Raw genomic sequence first — 25,298 nt, forward strand, 5'->3', positions numbered from 1 at the left:
GAAATCAAAATCCCTTTTTTCTTGTCTGGTCTTAGAGTTGAAGTTCAGTTTGTTTGGAATTTGGAAACTTTGATTGGACGGCTAATCTATCCAAAAGGATGGATAGCCACACTGGGAAAATCTCAATTTCATATCGCTGGCATTTTAAAAAATGACATCTTCTTAACCTATAAAAATGACTTTTCAGAAGACCTCTCTCAACACGGACAGGATGTGAGCTTAAGGCTGATAACTTTTTTACCTGTGTCTTCGATACGTTGTAGGAATTGTGCTCAGCGCTTATCACACATCTCTTATTTGGGTACTATATGAAATTGTATGAAAATACAAACTCCTTTGCCATTTTGCACAGGTCATCATATTTAGACGTACAGTATTTACTTATTTGACAAAAGCGTCTTAATTCAAAGTCAACCTAGTTGCCTGTTGCAGACCTTTCAACCATATCAGACTTCAGTATTATGTACTTCTTGTAGATATGACAAGATTAGTTGATGTACAGAAAATTAATTGAAACTGTCAAGTCATTCATCAAACATGATTTTCTCAAATGTGAAAATTGGGTGTTTTTTTTGTGTTGGTCGGAGACTCTTGTGATGTGAGCTTTCATAGTCAATTTATTGTTAATCATTTTCTGATATTTTTTTATAGACTAAATAATTAAATGATTAATAAACAATTAACAAATGATGATTAGCTACGACCCTAACGTATAGAATGTAATGCACTCATTTCTTGCTCTCTATTAACGGTAGTATAAGAGTGCTCTATTGTGTTGACATCAATTTACTTTATTATTTTCATTTTTATTTTAATTTTTTTTACATGGGCTCTAGATGATTGTCTCGTTGTTCCCATTACAGCTGACAGTCCGTCCACAGTCTGCTATCATTGGATATTATTTCCCTCAAGGTAAAATTTGTTTTGCGCAGAAATGAATTGAGAGCCATGCTATAGACCTGCTCCCCTTTCCCCAAACTCATTGGTGACATTTTTAATTCATGTACCTCGCTGCAGTCTCCCTGAGGACATCTTGCTTTCTCTCTTTTATTGATATTTATGGTGTGATGCTGTCTGGGTGCAGGGACGGTGACAGCTCACTCTCCAAAGCAGCACTTGGATTGTTTGCTGCTGTGCGCAAAGCAATAATGTATTTGTCACCCACTGCCAAACACCATACTCTCAACCGTTCATCTTTTTTCTTCCATTTTCTGTACAACAAAGCGAAAATATGTTCTACTTTCCCTTGGCAGGTACGGGGATATATGGGGATCTGAAATGTGAAATCTTTGGTAAAACTGAAAGCCATTATTACAGAAACAATTGGCTCAGCATTCTCATTCATGAATGTCCAGACTTCTACCTCTAAAATGGTCTGATATGTTGTTTCAAAGTAAGCCAGACCAGACAAATATTACATCAGAGGCAAGAAGCATATTAAAGTTTCAATATTACATGAGCTACAGTGACAAATGTGACAATGTACTTCCTGCCCACAAGTAATGCACTGCTGTGATTTAGGTTTGGGTTTCTCCGAGATAGAAAACTCTATTTGAAGGACAATTCTGTTTATCAAAACTTTTTATTTTCACTTTTGGCTGTCACAAAAATTATTTACTTTTTCTGCTCTCAAATTTTTTATTTTTATGGGACCTAATAGTGATGATAGTCCTTTTGGAGTGTGAAAAAAATTACAGCTGTTTTTGTTGGAAAATGTCTTTTTTGGGGCCAGTCAGCATCACATAACCTGCAATTCTTATTGCTGCCACTACACCAAAATCCCCTGTGAGCTCAGGACTATTCCCTAGTGACTTTAAAAAAAAAAAAAAAAAATATCCAGGACAAGTTTAGCAACCGACTTTCTGAATCAGTGTATTATACTTACTGTATATTGGTGCACAGTTTTTCTTTTCAGTCGGATATTATTGAGGAAATTTTGGATGTGCTAGTGGTTTAACAGTTGGCTAATTCTATGACTGAATTAGTTTGCTTTCTCACATTTTCTGGTACCGATACCACTGTGTCACCAGATGCCTGGATTACTTTGGTGAGCGAAATGTTTTTACAGAAATAAACCAACGTTTTCTTTTTTAGAATATAGAAATTTTCACTCCCTGAAATAACACGCACTCTCACTTTTATATCTTAACTTCAAGGAGGTGCGGACTAAATGCGAACGGTGAGACGGCTCCAGAATTCATTGCATGCAGTATTCATTCACTTTGAGTTTACTTTGTTGCATTAACTTTCACAGCCATTGTTGTCATTCAGCTGGTTGGAAGCAGATTTATCTAAAAAAAAAAAAAAAAAAAATCTATGAAATCTTGGATACATTAAATAGAAGACTATTTATAGAGAGCTGTGTAAGAGGGAGGTATTCTCTGTGTTGCATGGAGCATTACTCTAACAATAGTTGAAAGGGGTAGGTTTGCTGGAGCAGAAACATTAGGACTTCCTCTGTGATGGCTTGAAATGGAGTCAGAGCCGTGACGATGGTGGCACGGCTGCGACCCAGGCATTCATATGGAGATCATGGGGTTGGGTCTTGTTAGAATATTTCTCCTGTAAAAATGAATCCCTGTCAACAGAAATGCCTGTCCCATCCGTTCCTGTCTCTTTAGGGTGCAGACCTAATCACTGAATACATTAAATGTGATTGGCTGGATGCATCTAACCTCTAGTACATCTCATTCTTGTAATGACTGAGCCAATTTAATTGGATGGATGAAAACGAGAGCTCTGCCACAGTAGCCTAATAGTTAGAGCTATTATGTCCGATTTGTTACCCAGTGGCAGCAAGAAAGCATCACATGTTGGAAGCGCCCGGGGTTGCTTTGCTAAAATAAAAAGCTTCCTTTTTCTTCTGGCTTCCTCTCTATAATTTCGGAATCAGGGGGCTGTACTGTGTGGCTTTGTGGCAGTGCAGTTTTATCTATGTGCAAATCAAAACACAGTGGCATTTAATGACAAAAGAACTTGGATGATCTGACATTACCAAAAAACAGCAAAAATGAAAGCAAATGTATGTTTTATTGCATTATCTCTCTCAGACAGTGCAAAACAGTTAAAATGTTCAAACAACAACTCTCAAAGCACTTTTCTTTCCGACCAAATCAAACTTTTTTCCATTTCAGTTCCAGGTACCCTGTGATTTTACGGGGGCATTTTACAGTCAGATTATTGCATGGAAAATGCCCTTTTTTGCTGTTCTGCTATTTCTTTGTTGGCTGGTAATACCTTTTTGGTGCTGAAAGGATTTAACTGCCATCTCCAAGTAATCCTGTCACAGCACTCTGTCCTTGATCTCTTGTACATATCAAGAAACACAGCAGCGGCAATGACTGCAACGTGAAATGGCACAAAATCGAGTACTGTATGCAAACTAATACAAAAGATGTAAATAATTTCCCCAAGCACTGTACACATTTATTCCAGATCAAAAGAACAGCACAGAATACTAAAGACAGACGTGTACTTAAAATTCATTCTATGATGATTATGGTCCTCCAGCTACATTATATACAAGGTCATTATAAAGATCTGGATCACTGCAAGTCTTTCTCTTCCATTCACGGGGCTAACGTTGACTTTCAATTAAGTAAAAATCTGCCCTGAATGAAAAGCTATTTCCAATTCTATTCTTATATTGCTTCTGATGAGATGCAGCAGAGGCGCTAGCAGATGAATTGATTTCGAATGAAGTTTGGTTTTAATTTATACAGTTAAATTCCAGGATGAATTCGTCTCAAGAAGGATGCGGGTAGTATGTTGATACACAGATGTGTATGAACTAATCATTATTATATATAATGTATTAATATAGTATGGGAAGCACTCTTCCTCAGTAACTCAGGAATTAGCAATTCAGGAACTAATTAATTTATGACCCAATTCAATGAACAGGTAATTTCTAATTCATTCCTCGCTCACTCCTACGCAGGATTTTCTGGACCTATGCTGAAATTTCGCAATACATGGCTGATTGACAAGTGCAAAAAAAACAAAAACAAACTGTCAGCTAAACAACTGGCTGACAGTGCACACACACGCGGTAATGAGCTGGTAAAAGAATTTTGTGTTTTACCATGACTTAGGGAAGTAATAGAAGAAATAGCAGCTCACTTGAATGTGCTGACCAGCACAGAAGTGTAAAGAAAGCTAATGCGTATTTAACATGCCCATGCAGCATCCTGACCATACAGTGGCAGCACTGAAAAATGTCACAGTTTTCAATTCAATTCATTTCAGTTTTATTTGTATAGCAGCAAATCCTTACACACATTATCTCACACTTTACAGAGTAAGGTGAAGAACTAGAAGTAGCAGATCAGAGATATCTGCTGACTTAGGAAAGAGAGGGGAAGCACAAACTACAGCAGAGAGAAGACACAAAGTTAATGACATGCAGTAGTGTGATATAAATGCATGGAGAGAGAAGAAGAGAGAAGCAGTGTAGCACTATGGCAGCATAACTAAGGGATGGTTCAGGGCTCACCTGAGCCGGCCCCAACTATAAGATTTATCAAAGAGGAAAGTTTTAAGCCTAATCTTAAATGTAGAGAGGGTGTCTGCCTCCCGGTGTCTGCTGGTTCCGCAGGAGAGGAGCCTGATAGCTGAAGGCTCTGCTGCCCATTCTACTCTAGGAACCACCAGTAGGCCTGTGTTTTGAGAGCAAAGAGAAGCTAAAACAGAAGAAAATGAATATTTTTCTGGTTCCTGTCAGTACTCATGCTGCAGCATTTTGAATCAACTGGAGGCTTTACATAAGGAATTGCAGTAGTCCAGTTTAGAGGTAACAAATGCATGGACTAGTTTTTCAGCATCCTTTTGAGACGTGATGTTTCAAATTTTCACTGCATTGTGGTTGCAGCAGTCCTGCAGGGTTGCTGCCTTAAGGAGGCAATAATCACTAAGTGTCGCAAGGTAACTCCCTTATCATTACTTTATATGAATGCAGAGGGAAGACCCAACGCAGCTTGTGAATTGCCTCACTGTATTTCATATCATACAGGGACTGCCCTGGAAATACATATACATATATATATATATATATGTGTGTTCTGAATTTGGCTGCACTAAAACACAGTCTGAATGACCAGGGAGGGGTAGCTCTCTCTTGCTAGTTTTGTTCATTGCCCATTTTCCCTTTTAATGTGAGATTTAAATGAAACATGCTGATTGTAGCTTTGATCCATGAGTGATGTGAACCAGGAAGAGCCAGCGAGGCTTAAAACAGACAGACTCAAACTGAGACGGACCTGAACTCCCCCACAAGCCTCAAAAACTGATAAATAACCATTAGCATTTCTAATGCTGCAATTATATCATTTTAAATGTCAGTATTGTCAGTCTCACAGCACAGCTGCCTTCATTAACCTGTATTGTGGTTCATTTTATCAGACAATGTAGTCATCATAAAATAACAAGTTTGTCTGCAGCAACAGCGTCATTCTCCTGAATGGAGATTTCTTCCTCTTTTTCTCGGTTCTTTCTTTTCTTTGTGTGTGTATGTGTGTGCGTGTCAGTGACAAGTGAAATTCACAGTTAATAAATAATTTCAAGTCAACTGTCAGTAATTAGACATTCACTGTACACACATACACTAGTAAATTTCAGACTTCATCTAGAGATGTGATCTCCTATCTCTAGAGCTCCGCAGAAATAGACCAGAGATAACAGAGAGAAGAGCAGGAGGCTCATTGACCTACAGGGTTTTGTCAGATTATACAGCGCTCCTGTCAGGATTGGCAGATGAAAAGGGAAGCAGAAATGGATTGATTTTAAATTAAGGAGCAGAGTCACTTGTGCATTTAATTAATGGTGATCACTGATTGGAAAAAAAAACAAAACATGCTTTTGTGTCTTCAGTCATTGTTAATCAATCTAATTGCTGATTGGAACAAGCTTAATGATGAGTATAGTATATGGTATTGAGGGCTAAGTAAGCAGTCAATCACAGTCTCGAGTGACCACACACCAATCCAAAAATATACATGCACAATAGAAATAAACAAGTTTACTTTTTGCGTACATTTTTTTGGCTTTAGGTTTTTATTGACTGGTGAACTGCTGCTGGCAAACTCTGATCGACAACGACAAAGAGAAGCAGCCGTCTCTCCTTCCTCTCACCTCTCCTCCCTCATATTCCAACTAACCTGCGCAAGCCTACTTCTGAAAAGCTGTGTGTAAGCGGAACACCGCCTATGGACATTATAGCATAACTCATGTGCTGCTGTGGCACAAATGCGCTGCAATCATGGAAAAGGTGCATCATTATGGCAGGAGGATGTGACACTTTTCAGTGCTGCCATTGTAAGTATTTCAATATCAATAGATCCTTTCAGTCCTTCAAAATCTTGATGTTTGGATTTAAATCGTCATGTAGAAAAACGTGCACCCATGCTGTGCATACGATATGTACGGATTTGAGCTGACATTAATTTTAGATTTCATACCACTGTATTACAGGTTTAGGGAACCAGCTTGACTAATGAGCTCTACACATGAAAAAGTAACTCATTTGTCTGCTTGCACCTGTCTGCCCTGAACTGCTGACCCTGGTCTGATGCTTGGGGAGTTGAGCGTCTCTTAATCTCAACAGCACTCACCTTGCCAACCTCATGCTCTCCACAGAGCCGCACTCAGCTTTCAAGCTTCATACACGATAACAACTGGACTGTCAAGTTGGCAGACTCCAGTCTTCTCCAACATTTAAGTCACTGCTGGCATTGCTGGCAGCAGTTAGCAGGTATCCACATAAAGAACAGGCTTTTTCCAGATCTCTCGTCATACTCTCTCTACTGCCTCTTTGTTGCTATAAATGGTGGCTTTCAGGTTTCACACTTTGTAATCATTGGCTAGAGTTAAATTTGATGATGCTGTCACTCTGCCCAGGAGAGTGAAATCATCTATTTTGAGTTGATAGGTTTTTTTGTGCATTTTCTACAACTGCAAACTGAACAGTGTGACCGTACAAGCCCACTAATGGACCAAGCAATGGTAAATGTTTTAATGATGGCAATTAGTGCATTTAAACACTGGAACTGTAAACTACAGATGCCTATTTCCTCTGCTAGCAGAATGGCCGACCTACAGTAAGGGTGGCAATGTTGTTTGCTCAGTCATCTGGTCTGTCCAACACCCTGGTGTGGAATCGGTTGTCTTGACAACTACTGACCTGGGTGCCATGGGATTTGGCTCCCAAAAACTGATCCTTTAGCCTCCAGTAAATGAACCATCCATCTAGCACCCTTGTCAGGTCAGAGTTCCCAAATGTTTACAATGGATATCAGAATGTATCGTGCCGTTCATTTTATGCAACACTTTTGCATTTTGGGGAGCAGTGAACCTCTATGAGCTGCTTTTTTGCATTTTTTTACATTTACATTTTCTACTTTTCCTCTAATATGTAAATAAAATATCCTGTTTCCCTTCCATGTGATCTACTTTTTTTTCTTACCAGCCTTTATTTTCTATATATTTTCTCTGAAAGGCTTTCTTTTGCCTATTTGTAGCCTGTGTTGTGCTAGAACTCATCCCGGTCACTCTCTATAAAGGGTGTGTTATTTACAAGAAAGAAGTCACTTTGTTAATTTAAAAATGACCTGTTCAGTTTTTCACCATGTCGATATGGCATGCCACAGGTAAATGCACTTGGGCCCTTTTTGTTCTGCATATATATATATGATCCCTATGTATGCAAATGGATGTTTTTTACTACTGAGTGAGAATATGAGAGCTTTTTCAGCAGGCTCTAACAGAGGGTTAGAGGTTAGAGGGCTTTTTTGCATTCTGTATATATCCAGTACACATTTTTGCGAAGAATATTTCTGGCAAATGAATGGCATTTTTGGGGAAACACAGCACACACGGAAGGTAAGAGAGAAAAAATGTGGACCTTTGAGGGTACAGATCTAACATGATTTATTATGCTGGACAAGACTATACTTATCTGTGTGGTGCTGTATTTGTTTTCCAGCCAGGCCGTGCATAACACAATTAATTACGTTGCTCATATTAATGAGAATCCTCTATTAATCCATCAGAGTGTTACACAAATAGTCACAGCCTTGTAGCATAGCTAACAGGGCCTGATCACAACATGTAAAACTAACACAAAATTTATCATACAATAATTCACATACACAGTAATGGTTACAAACATGTAAACACAAGAATGCTCAGAGATTTAAAGGTGATTTTGCACCAAGTTGATGAAGCATGTTATATTCTATTCCCACAGGGCACTTTAATTAACACGTTAAATATTACAACACAGTGCAATATTAATCTTTCACATACTGCTGCTCCCTCTCTTCCCTGTATAGTATATGTATACAGGCGGATACAGTCTGTGTGTGTATATGCATGTATTTAGATTACATGTTTGTGTGAGTGTGTTTTTGAATATAAACTGCTTTTGAGGATTTCTTTTATAGTTCGAACTAATGAGGTGTAGGAAATGTGTCTAATGCAGTTACAGGAAACTGCCAACAGCACTGCAGAAATTGCGGCTGATATTTTTTATTTAATTTAATTTTGTTTTGGCACTTGTGAAATTTGGCGTTCTGTCTTGGGATGGAATAATACAAGCTTCTGGAACACATTCTGTGGAATAACAATACGGCCCAATATCCAAGGCCTGACACGTTTTCCTGATTGAGCTGTCATGAGCTTATTGGCTTCGTTGATCAAGCATCAGCAGCAAAGATACACAAGCTGTTGACAGCAGAGGCAGCCAAATATTATGAGTGAATATATCTAAAAATATACCAGGTCGAGAATGAGATAGAAATAGATACTAGTTTGGAGTGTGACTGAAGAAATGACTGTGCACTATCACAGTGGCTTATTAGATCATCAGAAGATGGCACACACACCTGCATTTGCACACAACTGCATGCAGATACCCTTAATATAATTATAGTTACATTAAAGTTGTAAGTTTGTTTCATGTAACTGAATTCATGATTAATTTAGACGGTGGAGGGAGATGATGATGATGAAGAAGGAAGTGCAATCCTTCCTCACCATGCCCATCTCTCCCCACACTCAAGACACTAATGACAAAAAAAAAAGAAAAATCATCTTCCATTTACACAACACCAACACTGTGACACATTTAACACTTACACATCTCACCGCATCAGGCTAATGGACTGGGGTGACGACTCCTGACTGGAAATGGCGTTCCCTTCATTTGTGAAAACAGACTGTACAGAGGCACTAAAATGATAAATTATCCTAATTGCTTGAAATGCAGTAATGAGAAACATTAAAAATATTGGCAATTTACAGGTGAATCATTTATATCAATGCAACGTTTGGCCACATCAGACCATAAGACTAGATTAATGCTTTAAATGAATTTGCAGCATTTTTTAAAAATGTTCATAAAAATTGCCCATTATCCTACACCTGTTTACAGATTCTTTCAGTATTTAATCATAATGAATTAATAATTAATAATTGATTAATGAAACTTTGCATTTAAATGATGCATTAAAAACTCAAACCAAAAAATTAAGTAGAATGTCATTACATATGCCAATACTTATTCTACTATTGTATTCTTTTGTATTCTGTCTTTAAATGATAAATTATTAATTAAAAAACTAAATGAACTAAGATGAAATATCAAAATTAATTTAAATTAAAATTTAATTTAAATTGCATTTATTAATGTCTAAGCATTTAATATGCATGTCTTTCATATTCAGTCTTGACGTTTACAGTTTCCATTCCATGACTCTTTAAAGTATGCACTGCTCTCCTTAAATAATGTGTAAGTAGTGCAGCAACTTAGAATAAGATGTCTATCCCACTGAGCAGCAACAGGAGCTCTATTTGACAAACTTTCATGTGTTGTTGTTATCTGAGTATTCTGTTCACATTTGTTTCCTCCTTGTATTCTCATGTGTTCCTTTGAGATACATCCTTTACAGGAGACAAGTGTTAGTGAGGGAGGAGAGGAAACTCAGATGAAGGGACAAATCCGATTAAAAAATAAGAGATTATCCCTGTCATCAGCTATAAATTAAGGCATTGCTCCATGGAAGAGGAGGAAAACAACGATTCTTCATTTCAGGCAATTATACACTAATGAAAACATAATAATGAGACACCCCCCCCCCAAATCCTACACACTGGTTCTTTAACATATACAAAAAAGTTTATTCTGTAGTTGTATTTGTTTATCATATGTTTCAAATCAATAACAATGCCTCCAATGTTGTGGCAATGTAGAATACCAGAGATAATGAAAGGTATAATGATAAATGTAACTCCTGCAGTAGACATAAAAGGCATATTAAAGGTTCCCTGTGGAGATTTCTTGCAAACAAACACAGAGTCTAATCAAAATGCGCTGTGTGTATTATTAAGGCCTAACGGAGTTGTTGAATGGATTTCCTGATTCATAAAAACATTTGCAAAGCTGATTTTAAAAATATTTGAGAACCAGCATTGTTTAAATCATCTAGCATTCTTCTTATTGCCCTTCTTTTTGCTGGTGCATTACTATGTCTCTTGGCGTGTTACAGCCACCAACTACTGCAGCGTGAAACGGATGGCTGTCGTATGTACTACAATTTTGCATTACTGTGCATGGCAAGAATATGTCACGAGTCTGCCTGTGAATACATGTGTGCTGTTTTGTGCATTCTAATAAAACAAGAGCCTCAGTTCTTCGTGGCATGGATTTCACAAGATGTTGGAAACATTTCTGAGATTCTGCTCCATGTCGACATGATTGCGTCACATAATTTCTTCAGATTTGTCAGCTGCACATTCATGCTGCCAATCTGTCTTTCACATCCCAGAGGTGTTGTATTGGATTCAGATTTCATTTCATTTGAGAGGGGAGTCCACTGAAGTTCACTGAACTCATTATGTTCATGAGACCCTTTTGAGATGACTTTTGCTTTGTCACATGGAGCATTATCATGCTGGAAGTAGCCATTAGAAGATGGTAATCCGTGGCCATAAATGGATGCACATGGTCAGCAACAATACTTAGACAGGCTGTGACATTCAAACCATGATTGATTGGTGTTAAGGGGCCTGAAGTTTGCCAAGAAAACATTGCCCACGCCGGTATACCTCCAGGAGCAGCATGGATTGTTGACACAAGGCAGGTTAGGTCCATGGATTCATGCTGTAGATGCTAAATTCTGACCATACCATCTCTGTGCCTCAGCAGAAATTGAGATTCATCAGAGCAGCCTACGGTTTTCTAGTCTTCAACTGTTCAGTTTTGGTGAATCTGTGCAGCCTCAGATTTTTGTTCTTGGCTGACGGGGGTGGAAGGTTTGGCGTGTTGTTCATTCTGAGATGCTTTTCTGCTCACCACAGTTGTAAAGAGTGGTTATCTGAGTTACTGTAGCTTTTCTGTCAGCTCCAGTCAGTCTGGCCATTCTCCTCTGACAAGATGTTTCCATCCGCAGAACCGCTCACATCCCTTTAATGTGAACATTAACTGAAGCGTGATTTTATGCATTGCACTGCTGCCTCATGATTTGTACTGTACACTTGCTTATTCATGCAATGATCCAGTCAGCCAAAGCTTTCATGTTCTTGTACCTAATATCCAATACTAAAAGATAGATAAATAACTCAGTATCTCTCAAAACTCAAGCCTTCTGTGTTATAATTGCTGCTGTTACCCCTTCACTGACACGTCTGCTATATCGTATTAACAAGCCTGCTGTATCTGTTGTGGGACTTTTGTTGCACAGCAGGACCTCAAGTAATGTTTGACTTCACAGAGAAAAAGAGATAATGCATTAAATGTCCTTTTACTAATCTTGTCAATGCGATAGTGGCTCCAGGACACAGCTGAAGCTGGATCAGCCTATTGTGCACAAAGGCTTGTACCATTGTTTGCTCCACAATGCCTGGCATTGTGCATCATTCAGCTGTGTTGCTGAGAAAATCATCCCAGCTAGTGGTAACAATGGAGATACACATGGCTGATCTGATTGCAGTGCAGGAGTGCTCGCTTTCATCTGTAATGCTGGAAAACAGATCATGTAGCTGGAGCTCTTATCTTGGAGATGGATGCTGACAGCCAACACAGGCTTTCTGCAGTTCCTCCTGTTTTTTTTTCTGCTAGCTCTTAATCTGTTATTTCCTCTTTTTGCACCTCTCTCCCATTGCCATCGCTCTTTAGCTGGTTATTGTCCTCCCTTACTCCTCCACCTGTCTCTATACCTGCTTCGTGTTGTCCTGTATGCACCTCCTCTGCCTAAATGCCTTTCTCTTATACATAATTTCGGTGACTTATCTTTTTTATTTCTTCCCTTTTCCTTTCCTCCTTTCAATTGCTCTTCCTTCTGTTTCATTTCTCTCCACCTACTTCCATCTATCTTTTCCATCCTTTAACCTCTCCCTCCCTCCGCCTATTGTCCCTGCCTCATTTCCCTTCCTTTTCTTGCCTTTTATCCTAATTCAATACCTCTCCCTCTTTCAGCACTCTTTATCACCTCTCTCTTACACTTCCATCCACACCCTTCATCCACCAATTTGTTTTATCAGTCTCGTCATTGCAGGCTTAGGCCGGCTCTAAGAGCCACATGCAGCCCCCACTGCCTGATCTTGAGGAGATAGCTGATCCCACTGATGCTATTTTAAGCTTGTCATGCATACTCTCCCTCCTCTTCTCTTCCACGGAGAGCTGGCAGCCACAAAGAGAGACATGAAACATGCATTCTTCCCTCACAACCACACTTTCTCTTCCTGATTGTGACTTTGAAATCAGTATAATTAACTGTATTATCAGGGGATGAGCCGGTCTGACAGAAATAGCAGTTTTCTCTCCATATGCCGTCGCTAAATAATGATTTAATTGTCTTGAAGTTTTGTCAGAGGACTCTGAGTAAGCAGAAGTTTTTTTTTTATGGTTAATGTGGATTTGTTTTGTTTTTTTAAACAGTGTGTGTCTTTGTCATTCACTGAGTAGAAACAGGTCAATATGGTTCCTGCTCCTTTCCCAACCTGTGTCTGATTAGTCCCAGTGGCCACCATAAGAAATGAACACTCATAGACTTTAATAGACATCAATTTCATGATCAGAGAAAGTGCTTAAAGTGGAAAAGGTTGCTTTATATAGATTTGGACAGCATATGTTGAAATAATTATTTAGGCCAGAGACCATTCACGAAAGTGCATAACTCATTTAATATATATGTATGATTTAATAAAAATGAATGTTGGTCTGTTTCTGAAATTAATAATTCCCTTTACAGTGAGCATAATCAAGTATTTGTTTTTACAAAGGGACAGACATGGTGCCTCTTGCTCCATACAGTACCTTCCTCCATATATCAACGTCTTGTCTAATCATTTAATTTATATTTATTTTCAATGACTCCTGACTTCCCCTATTAAAATTGGAGGGGGGGGGGGATCTTGAGCCTTCATGGAATTGCCAACGCTGGGACTGGGCTTCTTTGTCCCTATCCTCATAATATGTATCTGAGTATGTAGTGCATACACACTGATTAGTTAAGGAGTTTATTAAGATTAATTCAAGATGTCAATATATGGACTAACTTTGCTTGATATTTGAGTTTGACACAACTTAGAAACTTTGACCTGCTTTGTTCCCTTTATACCCAAAATGGTAAAGTTCACTGATTAGTTGTGTACTAAGCACACACTATACTCTGTCATTGCGTATAATGTGCACACTTATACTGTGTGAGGATATAGTGCAGATGTACTTTAGGACTTGTGCTGAGTTTGTGCGAGTGGAAACACTCAGAAGTATCAACGAGTTGTTGGCAGAAATGGCTGCAAATGTGCTGCTGGTTATGTCTAAATCAACCAATTCAGCTAGTGTTATAGGAGCAGTACACTGTTTGTTTGTATCTGTTTTCACTTGGAAATAAATCACTGCGATACATAACACAACAAAAGAAACTAATTTAGGCTGTTTATGTGGTGTGGCTACAAGGTTAGCAGTGAGGATAACTATCTTGGAAAAACGAATAGACTTTCCCAAGTCAGAATAACCCATAATCTTCTGTTCCTCCGTGATTGACATGATGTGCATACACTAATAGCTTGTGCTTCTGTGTACTCAACTCACCTGTCATTTCCAATGCTGCCTCGCTCACCTGCTCAGCAGACGGCATTGTCAAGTTTCTGGATTCCTGCAGATCACCTGATTGTATCATCTCCCTGGATTGCTGCCTTTCATGTCCTCATTAGCCTCCCTGTACATATATTGTGCAATTTATCCCTGTTCTTTGTCAGATTGTCCACCTTCTGCAAGTGCTTTAGCTGTGGGTTCCTGCCTGAATTCCTGTTCTCCCTTTAACTGCTGTCTTTTTAGTTTTGCCTGCCAGCCTTTTGTTTATTTGGTCCTTCTTATTGTCCGTCTGTTGGCAACTTTGAATGAAGGCTCTTAACTGTACCCGCTTTGTTTAGACCGTCTGCTCGGAGGTCGAAGCTCAACTCTAGTATTTATGGAATTCTTTATACTGGGCTGTAAATTTAATGTAGGATCTTAATCCACAGCTGTTTCAGTTTCTTCATTCACTACTCCACATAAATTAAACGCTCAGTAATTTACTGATTCTGACACTTTAAATCATAATTTTGTTTCATCACTGATGGGTGCATTTCTAAAATATGATGTTTACAACACTATATAGTTAATGGGGAGTGATTTTGGACACAGCCCACAACCCATTCCTGCACTAATAAAACTAAAAATATGATAATGTCAATACTAATGTTGTTTTATTTCATGAATTGATCAAACGCATAAAAAACATTTTATGTGTTGTCAGTGTAAACAGGGCATTGGGCTGGTCTGATGAAATATGAGGACATTTGGTTTCAAGTAAAGCCCGATAGATGCAGGAATTATTTTAAAGTTATTGAACTATGAACTAAATACAAGGCTAATATTCTACAGTCATTGTCCAATAATAGGAACACAGCATAGTCCCAGTCTTTGACATAATATGCTGTGCTAAACAATGCTTTGCTATTAATGTGATGCCATTTGAAATGCAACTAATTGTCTCCCAGTCATCAATTAACTATTAATCTAAAAATTAAAAATTAAAACATTTCTAATGTTACTGTCTTTCTTGACCCCCATTGCCACCATTACTGCAGAAGCTGATGAGAATCCAAACAAATGAACTAACTTGATAAAAACCCACTTCGTAATATATTCGGAATAAAGACAACTCGTAGGTCGCTATACAGAATGTCTTGTTTATTGGTTGTACTCATACATTTTCAAAATTACTATATGCTTCGTATCTAAACACTCTCGGATGAATCGTATTGTCTCTAAAGGCAGACGTAGTAACAGGACGTCACACCTGGAACACAGGGCGACTCTCACCATGGATGTTTGGTTGTTGACAATTTGTACGTTTAGTTATATCAGCGATGGAAGTAAATCTATGTGTAATTTGAAGGTTAGAGAAACTTTGATGGACAGGTTTTCATAATTCTACAATTGCCAAAATAGTGTGTTAATATTTCTTAGATGATTCATGGTGAAACAAGTATTCCATGAGCTACATGCCCCTGGTGAGACTCGCTCTATTTTGCAGGAGCTTGGTCACGCTGCTGAGTTGACTTTTTATTTGATAATGTTATAGAACTGTGGAGGAACAGCAGACACTATCAACACATTTGTGCTTTTCTTTTCTTCTTTTTTTTTCATTTATTTTTTTATTTTTTAACTTTTTTGCAAGTTTTCTTTTTCTGTTAAATATCAGTTTTTGACATAATCTTTTTCACACAAACAGACTAAGTTAAATCTGTTATAAGTTTTGTATACCAACATGCTCACAATGTTTCTGAACCATTTTTTCTTTTTTTTTCCTTTTTTTTCTTTTTTGTGTCAGAACAACATACATCAAAACAGACGCCCTTTTTGTTTCAAACAGAATGTGCCGGGTCGACCATGGTGGTGTCAGAAGAATGTGATTTTCTTTGAGGTTCGCAGGCTCATCAGAGGCAGGAGGAAAAATAACAGTGCCTGCAATCATGAACTCAGGCTTCACTTGCAGGGCATGACTATAACTTCAGGAAAGAAAATCACAGACTGCAGCCGGGCACTCCAAAAATAACAGAAATTGACAAACTAAACATCAGTTCAGTCTCTCCTCCTTTTCATACATCACATGTGACTTAAAACAACATTGCAGTCATTCTCTAGCAATAAGATTTACATCATTGTTGTTCATTTCACGGCCCAAAGAACTGAACATTATCTCACATGCTCTGAAGGTGAAAATTTGTAACCTTGATCTACAATACAACAAATATTTGAATCTTTCTCTCTCATGACAGACACATCATTTGTGGCTGTATTGTGCATGTAAGGTGATTATTAACATATTTATCTCTTTTTCAAATACTTTCTTGTTTGTGTGTTTTTATTAACTTTATACATTGTGCAAAAACAGCTGTAGTCTACTCTAGAAGGCCTCCGGGTGTCTTGGTATTCATTTCCAGTGTGTGTCTGTTTAACATCATTTCTAATCCTTTTTCTAATGTCTAATAATTTCCGTGACTGATCCTCCTTGTTGTTGGATAAGCTCAACACGTTTTTAGAATGGCAGGCAGAGTCTAGCAAACCCAAAACCTGCAAGAATATCAACTTGCTTTCTTGCCTAGAACGGTGCTGAATATGAACAGCGCAAGACTAAGTACTGCAGATGTCAAAAATAACTTGATGTCAAAAAAATAATTAAAATTGGAACAGTTTTGAAAAATGAAGAAACATTTATCTTTCACGTTCAAACTGTTTACCGTGTTTGGATCATAATGATTGTACCAGTAGCTGAAAACATGATTTATGGGAAACGGAAAAAGGGGAATAAACTTGATTCTGTATCTTAAATTCTGATGATGTTTTTCAGATCTCAGATCACCTAAAAAAGTAAAAATTGACCAGAAGCAAGGTATTGTCTGGCCTGTAGTTGTAACGAGCCCTACTTGTTTGTAACTGGTCAGTGTGAACCTACGGTATGCTATTCCACAACAAAAATGTGTTTTACCTTTGGTTCAGACCAAGCAAACTAACCGAGAATGCAACCCACTTTAGCAAAGATTAAAGGTGCATGAGGAGAATTAAAGATGAACTGTACAGTGCAGTCAGTGTTGTTGTGTGTTGGCTCTGTGCTCTAGTTCACTAGACTCTCCGTCTCAGTTTAGATTTTCAGCTTTGCTTTCACTTGAGTGAACTTTACATCCAAACTGTCGTGCATGTGGCCCCTTAAAGTCCCCCAGTTTAAGTTGTCGTATTCAGTATTTGGCCGCAAATCCATTGTAGTCCATGTCTCCCTCTCTGCTGCAGCTGTCTTCACTTCATGCTGGCCTTCATAGTTGAAGTGAGGCCAGATGATCAACTTGATCAGGCAAGAAACATTGAAGTATTTATCCATAGAACCTCCTTTGTTGCTTTGCCTCTGTGTATAGAATCATTATCCTGCTGGATTGTTTTATAATTGGGGGGGGGGGGTGATTTGCCCAATATGGATGAAACAAACACTGTTAGAAGCTTGAAGTCAGCACTTTCACCTCATAGTCTTTGTTTAATTTCAAACCCAATGTTCTGGAGTACAGAGCCAAAACAACACACACACACACACACACAAAAAAAAACGAAATTATAGTCCTAACACTTTCTGACTGCACTGTGTGGTAACCGAAGCTCCAGTGTTACAGCTGAACAGTTTGTAGCTTTTGATTTTTAAACAATCTTTTTTTTTTCTTTTCTCTTTGATAAGCACTAAATATAAATTTGAAGATCTACTGATCGCAATTCAGTCACTGAATGGTCTTATTCAGCAGTGACTGCCTCTGTGGTGCTATCAGACAAATGTGCTGAACGACCATTTATGACACTTTTGTCCTGAAAATCGATTAACTTATCACTTGTTATTGTGGTATATAGCATGGTATAGTAGTGTATTATATTTTCCCTCATCCCTGATGGCCCAACACTCGAAATGATAAAACAAGAATGGCTGTATTACATTAGTGTCAGTCTACTGCATCACAAGAACAAAGTAGCAGCCACGCCTCATGGATTTGCATGTTATATACAGAGAGTATAATACATTATTCTGGTTAGGTATGATTTATGATGATTATTTACATATGATATGTAGTCTGAATTAACATATTTCAACTTAAACTGATAAGATAAATGACTTTGAAATGAAAACGTAATATTCCAGCAGTGTAGAAAAATAAGTAATTTTCATTGTATTGACATGAGGAAAATGGAAGGTTTGAATCTAGCACCTATTGCAACCATATTTCTGAATATAACCGGAAATCTCCTCCAACCAGTTCTCTCAAAGGAAATACATTTTATGGGAAACATAAGGGCATTTGATTATATATTAATTTAAAGGCCTTTGGATAGAAAAATAAGTATAATAAAACATTTTGTAATATCAGTTTTTATGAACATATCAGGGACATTTTTAAATAAGGTGATTTTTGAATAAGTATATATTCTGCATATTTTATTATTTGGGTGTGCTTTTAATTAAACTGTATTCTTAGTTTGTGCTTTGTAAAAAGCGTTGATTGTTTATAAAGCCCACTCCTCTGCACTTTCATAAGATTTTAGAACAAATATAAACTATGAGAAGTTCAAATCAAGTTTATCTGTGAAAATGATTTCCACTTCCTCCCCTATTTTTTTTAATCTTAAGCTACCAAGGTCATTGTGAACTTTCATCAGTACAAGTCAATTCATAATATTTCAAACTTAACAACTCAAACCACCTTTTTCATCACAGCTGTCTATTGTCACACCATTCATAAATACCTCAAATTTCACCTGAAGCTGTGGTCAACAAACACATTTATCTGTAAGCAGTTGATCGCCAGTCGTCTACTTTAGTTACTTCATCTTAAAGAAACTCCAAAACAAATCTGATCAGATTTGTCTCATATTATATCATAACGGCATACATTTTATTGGTCGTGTTGTTGGAATTACAAACACATTAACATCTGATTTACTTGTAGCAATAAAAGATTTTAACATCTTGAACTCTAATTCTGACATGTCACTTGTTTCCTTTGTAGTTGTGACTGTTGTATACGTTCAGTCCTTTCATATATGTTCCGTCCTAAAACGAGAGATGTGAGTAACACTACCTCTTTAAATAAACAATGCATCTGACAACAATTCTTTTTGGGTTTACGTCTGTGTGCTTTTAGCCATTTATTGTGGTCAATAATTTAATTTGCTGTATTAAATTATTTCTAAATCATTCTTTCAGTATATATATATGATCCAACAACAGCCTTAAATAAATAACAATCAACCTACCAGGAAATTAAACTGTTCTTGAATTGTGCTCTTTTAAAATACGCTATCTGCAATGTTTGTTTCTGTAGCCACATTGCAATCCACATCCCATTGACTCTGACAGAGCCAAGAGTACTTAAATGAATGCATGAATAATTGCTAATTTTCACGAACAGCTTGTCTTTATCAGTAACCCAGGGGCTTCATTAATAACTGTAAACAAGAGCCACGTCTATCGGCTCTATCACCGGACTCTATCATCAATAACTATTGATTACCGTGTCAAGAGTCAGTGCAGAAAACGCATCGGTCTGTCCTGACAGAGGTTAGCAAATGTAGCGATCCTGTCCACTTCTGTCCGTATTCCATGCAGGTGTCATTGAACATTTAAATGACCTTACGATTGATCCCTTTGTGTGCTTGTGTGGGTGCGTTTGTGAGTGCTCTGTTGATTTCAGTAATGTAAATGGGTTAAATGCCAGTCCAATAAATGGAAGGGTGTGTGTGTATAGGTGTGTTGAATCAGGACTGCTGTATTTCCCCCATGGGTTGACTATCAAATGAGATCCTTCACTCTTTCACTTATCCTTCACACTGTAACCTGGGTATTGCTCTACATTTAGCCAACGCAGCAACAAATCAATGCAGCGTACGGTGGTTGAATTCACTCGGGGTACGTTTGCAATACAACTGATATTAGAAGAAGGAAATTAATTGTGCTGCTGATGAAATTGTACCTCCTCCTGCCTCAGAAGTCCTCAAATGTTGACTAAAAGTAAAGTAATTGACCCAGCTGTTTACACTACCCTGGCAGCAGAGAGCTCTGGGTGTATTTATAGTGAGAGCACTGTCGGGACAGCATGAATTATTAATGGATCCTGATGCAGATTTATCTGTGACCTCTAGGCCACCTGGGTGCGAAACACACACACACACACACACACACACACACACACACACACACACACACACACACACACATTCACAAACTAAATCAGTGTTTGTCTTTGTGGACTAAAACTGTGGCCCTGTGGATGGGTTTTCAGTGATGTCAAATGACAGTGTGTACAGTCCAGTGACCCTCAGTAAATCCCAGTGTAGCCATTTGCAAGCTTCCGGTTGGTTGATCAGATGTCTTTCGCCCACTGTGATTGGTCCTCAGGGATAAATTATTCAAAGCTCTGAAGCATTCAGCAAGGTACAGCACATACTAACAAGTACATACAGTAGACCTAAACTACACACACACACACATACATACGTCAATAAGAGATCAGTCTGTTTTTTTATGCTTCTTTCTAGCTTCTGCGTAGACGTTCAATCTGCTGACATACAGGAGAAAATTTCCCTCAGGAACTGGATTCAAATGAGTTTAGTGTTGCCTCCATTTTGTTGCAAAAGTCATGATCAAAAAACATGTAAACTGATCCTTGGCCTCATGTGTTTGCTCCCTCTCTCCTGTTTCCTGGCTCAGAGGCGGTACTTTCTCAGCAGGTCAGCCTGCCACATGTACTTCCTCTCAGGGAACCTCTCTGGGATCTTGATCTTGCGGAAGTCTTGAATGCACTTTTCCAGCTCCTCCTCGACCGTCAGCTTCTCTTTCGCTGGCCTTTTCTTGCAGGTGCTGGTGTCGCGGGAGCTCGCCGTGAGCGTGCGCAGCAAGTCACTCTTACGCCGTTGTTCGGACTGCTGGAGCATGGCGACGGGGCCCTTTTTCAATGGCCTGTCCAGGGTTTGGACATTGGCGTGGGGGTGTGATTGGCGGCTAACCGGGCCACGGATGACTGTTCCCTGGGGTGAGCTGGCCTCTGACTGGCTCTCAGAGCTGGAGGTGGAGAGGTCGTTAAAGGAAGTGCCACTCTCGCCTTCGCCGTCACCCTTATGGTTCTTGCAGCAGCAATCACATGGAGGGGAGGACCAACGTGATGGACCGCCTGGAAAGAGAGAAAAGCAAAGAGGGAGCTAACATTAGATCCTGTGCAGAGCTATTTTTCCCACCTTTTCTTTCCTTCTGGGCAAATCATCATGAAGAGAAAAATGAGACGGTGGCACAAAGAGAGGCACAAATTAGTCAGACAGGAGAAGAAAGGCAAAGTAAGAAGCACTGAAGACAGACAAAGACCAAAATTCAGCTAATGCCAAATGACTATCACCTAGAACAAAGTGACATGACATCAGGGACAACTGGCTTGCTTCCAGTCTAATCATAGAAGTGAGCTGGCTGCCTGTGTGACAGGCCGGTATTGTTCAGAAAACTACCCTCATAGATCCACACTGTCACATGAAACAAGTAGAGCAGCTTGAACCTTTTGCAAACATGCAATGAAAATTTTTGAAGATTTACATGCTCTACATGTATTTACAGCAAGGCACTGAAGATAATGGTATTTGGACTTAACGAAAGACTGTGGTACAAATAGAAGTTTTTAAACATGTACGAGGAAAACTGATTGCAGTATTGTTACAGACCGACAATGTGTGTTTATATGGGTATATTTAAGTGTAGTGCAGGTCCTAGCTACATACAGTCATTTAGATTAAATGGTTATAAGTAAGGTAGACTTTGAAAAACCTGACTCTGACTTGCAAATCACCAAATGAGTTAGCAAACAAACACTCACATTAGCAGTATTTAAATACCTGATTTTACAACCTTTTTGTTCTTTCAATCTTTTGAAGTGTTTTCCATCATCGGCTAAAAGGTTTTGAAATTCTATGCAATGCTTGGAATTGCCGTGGCACACTTCAGAGGAGAGTTTCTATTGAGCTGCTTTCCCTCAATAGTACAGTAAACAGCTCGCTTGAGTATCACAACTATTTCACACCACGACCCGGAGCTTAATTTTCTCAGTGGTGATGAGGTCGAGGCAGCTGCCCAGTAGTTGTGGGTCTTGGCCAATGATGAGACAAAAGCAGTGATCCATAATCATTGCTGAAAGGAATCAATTGCCCAGCCTAACCTCTGTGAGCGTACAGTGGGCTGAAAGATTCAGGGGAACCAGAGTGGCTGGCACCACACCTCTCACTGCAGGAAACAGCCATTTATTTTTCATGCTAACCTCCTGAATAATTGAAGGGGTATCTGTTGCTGATGGACTCCTCTCTGTTTAGTGAGAGAGATCCAAATCCTTAAGGCAAGTGCACACATGCAATGCTGCCCCCACTTCTGATTACCGGCCCCGCCCCTCACCATCTACACACATACACACACACACACACACACACACACACACACACACACACACACACACACACACACATCAAGCTTTTCATGCATCTTCTTTTCATCAAGTTCAGTCGTAGCATTGTTTCTTTTTATGTGCCGCTGAGCATTTCAATTCAAACAAGATAGTATGAGACTATAAATAACACTGCTTAAAATAAGTGCCCCCCTGCTTTTAATTTCCTTTGTCCTCAGCAGCATATTTGGTTTGTTTATAGAGAGGCTGCAGAGCAGAAATCGATTCATTCAACCAATATTTGTTCCTCCGTGTACCACTGAGGAACAGCCACCATGTATCACAACTACATTTATGTGAGTGTAAATAGAAGAAATATTTCTTGGAAGGCTTTGACACTCATTCCCACTGTTAGTCTAAATGGCAAGAGCACTAATATTCAGTCCAGTACGTAAATATACACAGACAAACGCACACACCCACATAGACTGCTGAACTACTGTATGTTAAATAAACATCACCCATCAAAGGCAGTGACAGAAATGGAACACAACACCCTTTGTCGCTCATACCAGCTCTGGCTCTCTTTAATTACCACTGGCATTTAAAGCTTTCACATGCACCAACACATTTCTATGCACACATACACAGGTCTGAGATATAGACATGAAATAAAATGTGCTCATAGTTGCAGAGTTGCAGACAGGATAGAGAATGTAACCCCGTGATAGGTGCAATGATGTCTCCCAACCTTTGTTTAGGGACACAAGTTAATTTATGTCACTCTGAGTTAATAGGGCGCCCTCTGATCGATGAGATGTAGACTCATGATTTGTGGTTTGAAAAATGGCCTGAGACTCTGGTGAATTGTTAAATCTACCAGTGGCCAATCTGCCTGTCCAAATAAAATTAACATGATTGGATGGCTGAAGCTGCAGTAACGAATGTCCTAAAGAACCTTGCTAAATGTGTGTATATGTATGCATGTGTGCGTGTGTGTGTGTGTGCATGTGTGCGGCATTGCATCTGTATATTTGATTTATGATATTCTGATTAAGCTTTGGTGTTTAGTAATTACATCAACCTCCGTTTAGCTCTTCACACTCCCAAGTCTTGTCGGTGACATGCTGCTGTAATATACAGGTATTGCGAATGGCTATTAGCCACGCTACCTCTAAAGACTACCAGGGAGGGATCTGATGTATCATTTTGACCAGTTGGATTTCCTGTCAAACCTTTACCTTCATGACAAATAGGCTGGCAAATAATTCAATTGAGGACACTATTTACAGGGACTTTAACATCCAAGCACTGTTAACAGAGATTGGTATAATAACTCACTGAGTGGTGTCTCTAGCCCCATCTGCACAGTGATACTATAATTATGTTCCTAAAAGGATATTTCAGTATGCTGTGTTGATGCTTCGTAGCACATCGAGTTATTTTAGTAGTAAAACCAATTTCCCCTGCTAATTGAAGTGGAAAAAAGTGTAAATGGTGTAGACCTGCATTTTCTCATTGATATTTACTGTACACTGTATGATTATAATGTCCTGCTAATAGAGTTTAAAATTAAACAACCGTTTTATGTTATGTTATTTCAGGGTTTTTTTTTTTTTCATTTTCTATCTACCTGAAATAATTTCTATCTACCCGTCAAATCACTGCAGCTACTTCATTATTCTGAATCACACATTAACTGTAACACTGTAAAAAATTGATCCCAGTCCAGTGAAAAGGCTTTAAAGTTCAGGCTGTGTTCATACATAACTTCTCAGGTAATACTGTAACCATGCCACTAATTTCATTTTGAAATAAACAACACACTATTTTCCGGTGTTGTTCCAATGCAGCAATTAAGGCTCAAAGCATTTGCCTCAAAGTTGATAAATCAGACACCCTCCGGTCCAATTTTGCCAATTTTGCTTAACTATAGTGAATGATGCATCTTGGCAGTGTGTGCTGGAGCGCCAAAATTTACACTGACGGAGGTGCCATAATTAAAGGTCAAGGTTTCAGAGTTTGAAAGGCTATAGTAGCCTCAAACGGTCTGATTTTAATTATACTGGGGAAGAATGATGCGTCTTGTTAATGAGCGGCCCAAAGGATGCTTGCATCCATCACTCAGGTGGACATTTGTAATTGAAAGTTTGCTTGTTCTTCTGCACCTGAAGTCATTTAAACTGCAGGAATTGTGATAAATTTCCCTGCATCATGCCTGAGCAATCCATTTAATGGGGCAGTGTCTTGTCCATCTACTGTTTAAGTCAGTGGTTTGGTGCAATATGTTGGTGGCTGTGCTGTATAACAGGTAGTGTTAGAGAACTTAATTTCCTCCTGTGAAAAAAGTATACATTATTATAAGAAAAGCACAGATTTTTGTTGTCATAGACGAGGTGTTTTAGCTCTCTAAACGCCATGGATTTGACAGTTTCTCTGTATGACGGATGAACGACTCTCCTGAATGATCCTCTCACTTAGAAAAATAACCTGAGGTTCATTCCTCATACCATTCAGGAGATGTCTTGGGGAGAGGGCATCCCCCTCGTTCCTGTCAATCACGCCCACATGCATGTCAGCATTTTTGGAAAGTTGTAGAATAAATCACAGGACGTCAGGAAGAGCTACACTTACTGTAGCATAAATGTGTCTGAATTTGAACTGAATACTATTTTGAATGAATTATGGCACCTGTATTATTTTAAAGTATAAAACCATGGCACCCACTCATTGCTTACTCAACCAATATGAATCTTGTTTAGTAAATAATTGAGGGGATAAAACTTGAGTCCACTGACAAGACAGGAAAA

At 38.7% G+C, this 25,298-nt stretch overlaps 1 protein-coding gene and 1 long non-coding RNA gene across 2 annotated transcripts in view; one reads left to right on the top strand and one right to left on the bottom strand.

Moving 5' to 3' along the window:
• LOC130182354 (uncharacterized) overlaps positions 1-25,298 on the top strand; it is a 139,982-nt gene that overhangs the window by 52,383 nt on the left and 62,301 nt on the right. The gene's annotated exons all lie outside the window — the stretch shown is intronic.
• The window catches only part of kctd16b (potassium channel tetramerization domain containing 16b), a 78,623-nt gene continuing 68,536 nt past the window's right edge, over positions 15,212-25,298 (bottom strand). The window contains exon 2 of the mRNA XM_056397206.1: positions 15,212-21,243. Coding sequence (XP_056253181.1) covers positions 20,780-21,243 — 464 coding nt within the window. The 3' untranslated portion in view covers positions 15,212-20,779. The remainder of the gene's footprint in view (positions 21,244-25,298) is intronic.

This window comes from Seriola aureovittata, chromosome 15 (genome assembly GCF_021018895.1).
Source record: "Seriola aureovittata isolate HTS-2021-v1 ecotype China chromosome 15, ASM2101889v1, whole genome shotgun sequence".
NCBI classification, from domain to species: domain Eukaryota; kingdom Metazoa; phylum Chordata; class Actinopteri; order Carangiformes; family Carangidae; genus Seriola; species Seriola aureovittata.